Source organism: Arachis ipaensis, chromosome B10, assembly GCF_059453495.1.
Source record: "Arachis ipaensis isolate K30076 ecotype BB chromosome B10, ASM5945349v1, whole genome shotgun sequence".
NCBI lineage: Eukaryota > Viridiplantae > Streptophyta > Magnoliopsida > Fabales > Fabaceae > Arachis > Arachis ipaensis.
Genome location: NC_142435.1, coordinates 144,065,375 through 144,076,392, shown reverse-complemented (window position 1 = coordinate 144,076,392; position 11,018 = coordinate 144,065,375). Strand labels below are relative to the sequence as shown.

At 43.1% G+C, this 11,018-nt stretch overlaps 1 protein-coding gene across 1 annotated transcript; it reads right to left on the bottom strand.

The window, feature by feature from the left end:
* Nucleotides 1–8,425: 8,425 nt before the first annotated feature.
* LOC148581997 (uncharacterized) lies at nucleotides 8,426–9,449 on the bottom strand. Its single transcript, XM_088494877.1, has 2 exons — nucleotides 9,095–9,449; nucleotides 8,426–9,009 (listed from the first exon to the last, which is right to left on the bottom strand). The coding sequence occupies exons 1-2, from the start codon at nucleotides 9,447–9,449 to the stop codon at nucleotides 8,426–8,428; spliced, it is 939 nt and encodes a 312-aa protein (XP_088351003.1).
* Nucleotides 9,450–11,018: the final 1,569 nt, after the last annotated feature.

Genomic DNA, 11,018 nt, shown 5'->3' with positions numbered 1-11,018 from the left:
TTATTTTGACGAAAAATAAAATTATAATTATTTTTTAAAAAAATGCATTCACATGAGGTTATTATTTTTTTAGAATAATGTTATATAATTAATAAAATTTATTATTTTTAATTAATAGTTAATTCTAATATTAAAAACTAAATTTTAAATTTTAATATTAATAGTATAAAAATAAATTGTTAATTTAAGGTATTTATTTTTCGACATTTTATATTTATATATAAATAATTAATTTAATATTTTTTTATGATACACGGATATTGATACTGATATAGAAATGATACGATATGAAACACATTGACACACAAAATTTATAAAGATACAAGAACACATATATATATAAAATATAAAGTATTTTTTAGATAACTCGTAATGATATTTTGATAATTTATTGATATTAAAAAATATATTTATTTTTTATTATTTTAATGTCTTCTTTTAATCATATAAAGTATTTAAAATAAATTTATTTGAATAAATAATAATATATATTATTTATAAATTTATTTCAAGAATATAAATTAAAAATAAGACTCAATATACTGACACGTGATGGTATTTAGGTGTATTTAAAATTTTTTTTATTTCTTATTAAGATACAGTTAAATAAATCAGATACGCGCGTCGAACGAGTATAAAATTATAAATAAATGTCATATCTAAAATGTATTTAATATAAAGACAGAATAATTTAGCAAAATATCCGTATTTTATGGATATTTTTTCATAGACCTTCCATAAACACATCCTATGTTTAGAATATCAGTGACCGAGTCCACTCAAATTACAAACAAGATAGTAACAACTAGTAAGTAGTAACTATTAACTAAAAGTTTAAAACTGTTAACAGCCAAACCTAACCTAACAAAACCTGGTCCTTTATTCTCTTTTGCGTCAAGTCGGTGTCCATATAGATATGTATAAAAACTCCAGTATATTCTGTAAATTGAAAAGTAAATTCTTTTCTGTAATATAGTATTGTTGAAAGATGTAATTATACAAATACTTAACACTTGAAATAAATTCTTGCAGGAAAAAATCTTCGAAAAGTGGGAAGAATTATAAAATGTAAAATAAGAGTATAATTATTATTGATTTATAATTTATATAATGTGTATATTTTATTATTTTAATTTAAAAGTAATTAAATTTTTATTTTTTATTTTATTAATTTTTTATTTTAAGAGTGCTTGATCTCTATATTCTTATGGAAGTATAAACAAATTTAAAAATTATTTGCATAATCTTAAAATTGTATTTAATGTATGTTTCAAAATCTTATTATTGTACGAACTTTAATAATAATAAATTATATTATTAAAAATATACATGTTCATACCTGACCCAACGCTAAGACCCAGGTCCAAACGAAAAGACCCAATTCAAAGGATTGAGCCTCACCCTACACCGACCTTCCCCTAAAGAAGTCGGTTCTCGCTACGACTTGTTCTGAAGAAGTCGGGGACGAAGATTAGCTGGCAGATAAACACTCACTCAAATGAGTAACTGCTCCTAAGATCTCTCAACCCACTTCTAGGAGCCATATTCCAACTTCCCTAAGATAAAGGGACGGTTATCCACCTTAAAAGGTGGAACTACTTCAATGGTGGTTATTGGCTCACCGCTATAAATACACTGACACCCCTCAGGTATCTCTAAGCCCCAATACTCTGTAGACCTGCTCACACCCTTGCTGACTTAGGCATCGGAGTGTCTTTGTAGGTACCACCCCCATTCACTCGTATTCACAAGTCGGACGGAGGCCCTGAAGACGCGAATCTGCCCTAAGGCTTCCTTCCATAGACGATTGGGCCAACCCAGCGAGTCTAGCCCAATAATCTCCGGTTACCCAACGTAACATTGGTGCCGTTGCCGGGGACCCGAGAGATCAACCAGTAATAGCGGACAAATCACCAGAAGATGGTCATACAGCGTCTGATTCCGAGCAGGAAAACCTGGACACCGGAAACAACGACGCGAATCCAACTCCTCACCAGGAAGCCAGCGATCAACATCGAGAAGGCACCTCTGGGTTTAAAAATCCAAAGGTAAGCTCCTCGGACAGACGAGAGTCAGGAAAGGAAGGGCCACCCCACGCAACCGAGCTCATGGGGTTGGTCCATGGCCACCAAGGTCGTTTGGAACAGTTGGAACAGGAGTTAGAACGACAACGAAAGGTGGAGCGAAATCTCAGGGAAGAGATAGAGCGACGAAAAGAGTTAGAGGAAAAACTCTTAAGACTAGAATCTTCTCTGAAAAGTCGGAACTCCCGTGGCGACCGAGAAGAGTCGCCCCTGGGAAGAGAAGATCCGTTTAGTGAGGACATCATGAGGGCAAAAGTTCCAAGAAACTTCCAAAGCCCTGATATGAACCTCTATGACGGAACCACAGATCCGAAGCATCACTTAAGCAATTTCAAAAGTCGGATGTATTTGGCTGAGGCTTCTGATGCAACTCGCTGCAAAGCCTTTCCGACTACCTTGTCAAAAGCGGCGATGAAGTGGTTCGACAGCCTCCCACCGAAGTCGGTCACCAGCTTTGAGGACCTCTCGAGAAAATTCTTGATGAGGTTCTCCATCCAAAAGGATAAAGTAAAACATGCGCCGAGCCTCCTGGGAATAAAGCAGGAGGTCGGAGAACTTTTGCGGGACTATATGGGAAGGTTCAATAAAGCATGTTTAGAGATTCAAGACCTGACCACCGAAGCTGTCATCATGGGGTTAGTGAATGGACTTAGAGAAGGTCCCTTCTCACAGTCCATATCAAAAAGGCACCCCACCTCCCTGAGCAATGTACAGGAAAGAGCAGAAAAGTACATCAACATGGAGGAAAATGCCAGACTACGAGAGCCGAGTTGGCGACCTGGGCATTCCCACTCTGCGAAAGAGAAGGAAAGAGAGCCCAAGAAGAAAGAAGAACTCGGTCTCGACAGGCCAAGGAAATATCACTCTTATACTCCTCTAAAGGTTTCCATGGTGGATGTATACAGAGAGATCTGCAACACTGAAAGGCTGCCACCTCCCAGGCCCATCAAAAATAAAAAGGGAGGAAGTCGCGGCGAGTACTGCGAGTACCATAAGATCTATGGTCATTCAACAAATGATTGCTACGACCTTAAAAATGTGATAGAAAAGCTGGCCAAAGAGGGTCGACTTGATAGATATCTCATGGAAAGGTCGGACAATCACGGGAAGAGAAAGTGAGAGGACGGGGACAGGAGAGACCCACCACCACAAACGCCCGAGAGACATATACATATGATTTCGGGAGGATTCGCGGGTGGAGGACTCACCAAGTCCTCTCGCAAGAGACACCTTAAGCGAGTTTACTAGGTCGGGAGTGAATCACCCGACCTCCCCACAATCTCATTCACAAAGGAGGATGGGCAAGGAATAATCCCTGGACATGATGATACAGTGGTGATAACCATGATCATAGCCAACGCCCACCTTCACAGAACTCTAGTAGACCAAGGGAGCTCGGCAGATATCCTTTTCAAGCCCGCGTTCGACAAGCTAGGGCTGGATGAAAAGGAGTTAAGAGTCTACCCCGACACCTTATATGGATTAGGCGACACGCCAATAAAACCACTGGGATTTCTACCCCTCCACACGACCTTCGGAAAGGGGGAAAAATCCAAAACTCTTAGCATAGACTTTATAGTCCTCGACGTGGGGTCAGCATATAATGCCTTGATTGGCAGAGCTACCCTAAATCGACTCGGAGCGGTGGTGTCTATCCCTCAACTTTGCATGAAATTCTCGACATTTGCAGGGATAGCAACGGTGCAAGGAGATCAGAAGCTGGCAAGAAAATGCTACAATGAAAGCCTGAACCTGAGAGGGAAAGGCAAGGAAGTCCACACCATAGAGCTCGGTGGCACAAGAATCAAAGAAGAGCTGCGCCCACAACCAGGAGGAAAAACTGAAGAAATACAGGTCGGTGAAGAGGAAGGAAAAAATACCAACATAGGAGCCAACCTGGAAGAAAGCTTAAAACAAAAGTTGACAAAGCTCCTAAAAGAAAATTCTGACCTCTTCGCCTGGAAAGCTTCTGACATGCCAGGGATAGACCCCGAGCTCATGTCCTACAGGCTCTCTGTCCACCCAGGGTCTCGACCTATACAGCAGCGAAGGCGTAAGCTCGGCCCAGAACTAGCTCAAGCGGTGGAAGAGCAAGTACAAGCACTCTTAGAGGCCGGCTTCATCAGAGAAGTTAAGTATCCAACATGGCTAGCAAATGTAGTGCTAGTCAAGAAACAAAACGGCAAGCGGAGGATGTGCGTCGACTATACCGACCTGAATAAGGCATGTCCCAAGGACCCATATCCGCTCCCAAGCATTGATACTCTAGTGGACTCCAGCTCAGGGTATCAATATTTGTCGTTTATGGATGCCTACTCAGGATATAACCAGATCCCGATGTACAAGTCAGACCAGGAAAAGACATCGTTCACTACACCTAGAGCAAATTATTGCTACGTGGTCATGCCTTTTGGATTAAAAAACGCAGGGGCCACGTACCAAAGGCTGATGAACAAGGTGTTCGCTCCCCACCTCGGGCACTTAATGGAGGTCTATGTAGACGACATGCTGGTAAAAACCCGGGAAGAGGCCGACCTTTTTATGGACCTCACGCAAGTTTTCAACACCATAAGGGTGCATGGGATGAGACTAAATCCCACAAAATACACCTTCGCGGTGGAGGCTGGAAAATTCCTAGGATTTATGCTAACCCAAAGAGGGATCGAGGCAAATCCTGACAAGTGCAAAGCTATCCTAGAACTGAAAAGCGCGACTTGCTTGAGAGAAGTCCAACAACTAAATGGCCGACTTGCAGCCCTTTCCAGGTTCTTGGCAGGGTCAGCATTAAGGTCCCTTCCACTGTTCTCTCTGCTGAGAAAAGGATGCCAGTTCGAGTGGACTCCAGAATGCGAAGAAGCGTTTCAAGAGTTCAAAAAGTTCTTGAGCCAACCTCCAATCCTCACCTGACCTCTAGTGGAGGAAGAGCTTGTCCTATATTTGTCTGTAGCAGACAAAGCTGTCGCGTCGGCCCTAATACGAGAGGATGAGGTTGGACAGCATCCAGTATACTTCACCAGCAAAGTTCTACAGGGTCCCGAACTAAGGTACCACAAACTAGAGAAGTTTGCGTACTCCTTAGTAATAGCCTCGCAGAGGTTACGGCCCTACTTCCAAGCCCATACAATAAGAGTCCAAACGAACCAACCCATGAAGCAAATCCTCCAAAAGACGGATGTTGTAGGGAGAATGGTTCAGTGGGCGATAGAGCTCTCCGAGTTCGACTTAAAGTACGAAACTCAGACAGCGGTAAAAGCCCAATGCCTCACCGACTTTATAGTGAAATATGCAGGAGATCAAGAGGAAAAGCCAACTACATGGGAACTGTACGTAGATGGATCCTCAAACAAAATAGGAAGCGGTGCAGGCATAATACTAGCCAATGAAGGGGGAACACAGATAGAAGTCTCCCTCAAATTTGAATTTTCAGCTTCCAACAATCAGGCAGAATATGAAGCCCTGATTGCAGGATTAAAGCTAGCAGAAGAGGTCGGTGCAACCCAGGTGCTGATATTTAGCGATTCCTAAGTAGTGACCTCCCAAATAAATGGAGAGTATCAGGCTAAAGACCCGAATATGAAAAGATACTTGGAAAAAACTCTGGAGCTTCTCGGGCGCTTTGCAGAAACCGAGATCAGACACATAACTCGGGACCTGAATAGCAGAGCAGATGCCCTCTCCAAGTTAGCCAGTACCAAACCAGGGGAGAATAATAGAAGCTTGATCCAGGAAACTCTCCAAGAACCCTCTGTGATGAAAACAGAGGACAAGCAGAAAGTCCTTGAAGTGACCAGGTTAAACCTCGGGTGGATGAACCCCTTGGTCGAATACCTAAAATTCGACATCCTCCCCAAAGAGGAGAAAGAGGCCAAGAAAATCCGGAGGGAAGCACAATACTACACTTTGGTGAAAAATACCCTCTATAAAAGAGGAATATCAACACCATTGCTAAAGTGCGTACCGACCTCAAGGACAACTGAAGTACTAGAAGAGGTTCATAATGGGATCTGCGGAAACCACCTCGGAGCCAGGTCGCTAGCAAAAAAAGTAATCCGAGCTGGGTTCTATTGGCCGACTTTGCAGAAGGATGCCACAGAATTTGTGAAAAAGTGCCAACCATGCCAGATGCATGCAAATTTCCACGTGGCTCCTCCCGAGGAGCTAATCAGTATAACTTCTCCATGGCCCTTTGCAAAATGGGGGATGGATCTGTTAGAACCTTTTCCCCAGGCCCCAGGACAAGTTAAATACTTAATTGTGGGAATAGACTACTTCACAAAGTGGATAGAAGCAGAACCATTGGCCACTATCACTGCCCAGAGAAGTCGGAGGTTCCTCTACAAAAATATCATCACAAGGTATGGGATACCTCATTCCATTACCACAGATAATGGAACCCAATTCACCGACTCTACCTTCAGAAGCCTAGTAGCCAGTATGAAAATAAAACACCAGTTCACCTCGGTGGAACATCCACAAGCAAATGGACAAGCGGAAGTAGCCAACAAAATCATACTGGCGGGACTAAAGAAAAGACTACAAGATGCAAAAGGAGCTTGGGCTGTGAGCTCCCACAAGTGTTATGGGCCTACCGGACGACGCCACAATCCGCCACAGGAGAAACACCCTTCCGACTTGTCTATGGCGTAGAAGCCATGATACCAGTAGAAATTAGCGAACAAAGCCCAAGGGTGATCCTCCATAATGAGGTCGGAAATGTACAGGGGCACAAAGAGGAGCTTGAATTGCTCCCCGAAGTCCGAGAGCAAGCCCAGATAAGAGAAGCAGCGCTGAAACAAAGGATGGCTACGAGATACAATAGAAAAGTCATTCGAAGGAGTTTCGCCCCAGACGACTTGGTCTTAATCAGAAATGACATTGGAGTCAACAAGTCTGGGGAAGGAAAGCTTGCTGCCAATTGGAAGGGACCATACAAGATTAGTGAAATCTTAGGAAAAGGCTACTATAAAGTGACCGACCTGAGTGGAGCCGAGTTACCTAGGTCGTGGCATGCTTGTAACATGAAAAGGTACTATAGTTAAATGCGAACTCTACTCCCTGATGTACTCTTTTCCCAAACTTCACGATTTTTTCCCAAAAATCAAAGGGTTTTTTCTGAAGAAGGGTTTTTAACGAGGCATCACAGTAGAGTCTAAGGGAGAATGGATTATCAAAAACCCTTAGTAGCAGTGAAAGTACCTTCCCAAATAAATAAAGATCTTTTACAATATCTCTTATAAATTCCTTCTCGTTTGTTTTTCTTTCTACGAAACGTGCCGACTTAAGCTCGACAAAATGTGAAAATCCCATGACCGACCTACATAGTCGTCGGAATAAAACGATGAGGTACAAGTCGGTGTAAAGAGGTTATAAAAGTTGATCGTGCGAAACTCGGAAACATTCTGACTCACAAGTCGAAATGAAAACCGAGAAGCAAAAAAAAAAAACGCATTGTAAAAATAACCTAAGTTATAAGAACTCAATAAAATCAAAATTTGAGTATAAGGAATACCAAAAAGAGATCGAAAAACCTAGTAAAAATCCAAAACAAAAGACTGTCCCAAGTTTTTAAAGAAAACTCAAAAGAAAGGACAGTCAGCAAAAAGGGTTTTTCAAATCAAAGTGGTTTTTCAAAAAACCTAAATTCAGAAAAGCATGCATACAACAAGACAAAGAAAGGTAACTTGAACCCTTATCCAAAAAAGGGATATTTTTTGTCAACCTTAACCCTTATCCAAAAAGGGTATTTCTACAATATTTTGTTTACGGCCTTAAAAGGCCAAGAAATGTCAACGGACCACCACAACATAAAAAGAGTTAAAAAAGGGGGGACCCATAGGCCGGGCCCCCATATAGCCAACAAATTTTTTAAAGAGTATCACCACCAGTACCGAAGGGAGTAGTCGGATCACCACCAGAGTCAGGAAGAGTAGTCGGCCATCAGGTCCAGGGAGAGAAGTATCCATAGGAGACGGAGAGGAGGTTCTGTGAGCCTTCGAGGAACTCGGAGCATCCTTGGAACGAGGATGGGACTCTATTATCCTCTGCCCCCGAGTCTTTAAATCCAAATCGGTGACATACTTGGGAGAAGGAGGAGAGACTATAGCCCCATCAATAACGACCTTGTCAGGATCCAAAGGAGATAGATCCAGGTCGGGAGCAAGAACTCCGACCTGCTCCTTAAAAATCCTCCATGCTTCCTCGGCCCCATCAGCAAGGGAGTCCTCCAACTCGGCATAAGCCTTTCGAGCATTCAACAAGTCCTTCCTCACCTCCACAAGGTCCTCGAATAAGCTCGAATAGCTCTCCTGTGCTTTCAACCTCAAGCCCTCCTCCATGTTGCATTAGGCTTGTAGCTTACTCTCCTTCTCCCGAAGGTCATCCCTTTCCTCCCTCAACTTGGCAACCTCCCCCCTCAGCTCCTTCTCCCGCTCCTGATACATGAGAAGCCTCCCCTCCAACTCTTCAACCTTCAAGATTGAACCCAGAGAGCTAAGAGGAGTCTTCTCAAACATATCAAGGAACTTTGTGCATACCCCCGCCGCCCTGATACTCTCCTGAGCCAGAATAGTGAGGTGGTTCCAAATAGAAACATCATCCATACCTATGCGGGTATGTGGATATATGTATTTTCGGACAAATTGAGGTGCATCCACCTTAGCCTCACCTTCAAAGGAAGAGCTAGACTCTAAAGTCTTGCGCTTCTTCTTCTCTGACTCAGGGGAAGATCGGGAGGGAGGGGACGGCTGAGAAGAAGCCGAGGAGGAAATAACGATGGGTCGAAAAGGAGTCCCCAATTTTTGGGAAGAAGGGGGAGGGGGAGGAAGAGGAGAGCTAGTTACCCTGGCGCCGCCAGTCCTGGCACGGGACCTTGCCTTGGCCTCCTGGACTCTCTGGTAAGACTCCCTGGAATTCTTCTTCTTCATCTCTGTAAAAAACAATCAGTAGCCAAAAAGTCAGCAAAACAAGTCGGTGAAAACAAGTCGGAAACAAAGTGGATAAATAAAAGCTACCTAGTTGTGCCTGGACAAAGGTCGGCGACCCCTGGAGAAATTTTTTGGTATCCAGATATGGGGCCCTCCCCCACACTTCTCGGAGGAACCCCACAATGGCTGCCTCCACCTCATCCAGATCATCCAAACCATATTTCTCACAGGGAGAGGCCTCTAGCCAGTACAGAGGAAAGCAAGGGGAAGAACTCTCGTCTAAGAAGAAGGGGTGGTGACCCTCTACAGCTTGAACTTTGAAAAAATAATTTTTGAAGTCATGGAAGGATTCATCAAAAAGGGTGAAGACTCTCCGACCTTGTATAGCTCGAAAAGACACCCATTGTTGCTTATTATTTTGCCCACTGAACGGCTTGGTCATATGAAAGAGAAAAAAGAAAATCCTCAGGGACGTCGGAAAGTCCAAACCATAGCTAATGAATTGGTAGATTTTCAAAAAACCCCAAGAGTTGGGGTGAAGTTGGGTAGGAGCAACTCGGCAGTGGCGTAGAACGGCAACCTCAAAATCAGAAAAAGGGAGAAAAACGCCCAGGCGGATGATCATACTCTCATACAAATAAAAAAAATGAGGGGCTACTTCAGAAGCCCTCCCGAAACAAACCCGGTCTTCCAGACCCGGGACCACCAATTCATACTTCGGCTCATCCTCCTCAGAAGTACAGATTCTGTGGTGAGTACGAAGGTTGGTGATAAATTCGGTATCGACCAAAGGTTCCTCTCCTAAGACCGTGACATCGACCCACTGAGCAAGAGTTTCTATGGAAGACATTTCTTTTCCTAAAAAAGGATTAGTGAAACCTACAAAGGAAAAAAAGAAAAAGATCAAGAACAGGGTCTCTACGGGGGCATGGAATCAAACAGAAGCCTACAGAATCAACTCCTCTCTCTAAAAAAGTAAAAGCATGCAAGCAGAAGCATTTCATAAAAGAGAAGAGGAGAAAAGACTAAACTTTGTCTGGAAACAAAGTAGAGGAAGATGAAAGCCTTCAAATGAAGAATTCTCCACGAACAGATAAGAAGAAAATTTGAAAAATCGCATAAACGAAACAACGAGAGAGAAGGAAAGTATTTATAGACACGTTAGAGGCATAATGGTAAAAACAGAAAGCGGTCATTAATGGGTGCACCGTTACCAAGGTAATTAATCCCTACGTGTAGTTACACGAACTCTAACGGACGCGACGTTTGATTAGACGCGACTGTGAAAATTCAAAAGTCACGGAAAGTCATGTTGGTTTCAAACAATCACGTCGGTTCCTTCACAAGTCGGCTACGACCCCGAGTAGAATACTCGAACCCAAGTCTTGAAAGGAATTGGGCTCGAGTAGGGGCACTGTTCATACCTGGCCCAACGCTAAGACCCAGGTCCAAACGAAAAGACCTAATCCAAAGGATTGAGCCTCACCCCACACCGACCTTCCCTTAAAGAAGTCGGTTCTCGCTACGACTTGCTCTGAAGAAGTTGGGGACGAAGATTAGCTGGTAGATAAACACTCACTCAAATGAGTAACTGCCCTTAAGATCTCTCAACCCACTTCCAGGAGCCATATCCCAACTTTCCTAAGATAAAGGGACGGTTATCCACCTTAAAAGGTGGAACTACTTCAACGGTGGTTATTGGATCACCGCTATAAATACACTGACACCCCTCAGGTATCTCTAAGCCCCAATACTCTCTAGACCTGCTCACGCCGCCCTTGCTGACTTAGGCATCGAAGTGTCTTTGCAGGTATCACCCCCATTCACTCGTATTCACAAGTCGGACGGAGGCCCTGAAGACGCGAATCCGCCCGAAGGCTTCCTTCCATAGACGATTGGGCCAACTCAGCGAGTCCAGCCCAATAATTTTCGGTTACCCAACGTAACAATACATAATAGACTTATCATGAGAAACATAATGAGATAATTTATCTCTAATAAAGAAAATGAT

Coding starts and splice junctions, on each gene's coding strand:
- LOC148581997 (XM_088494877.1), bottom strand. CDS start 9,449: ATGACCAAGCCGTTCAGTGGGCAAAATAATAAGCAACAATGGGTGTCT. Junction 9,010..9,094: donor CTTTGTCCAGGCACAACTAG/GTAGCTTTTATT, acceptor TGTTTTTTACAG/AGATGAAGAAGAAGAATTCC.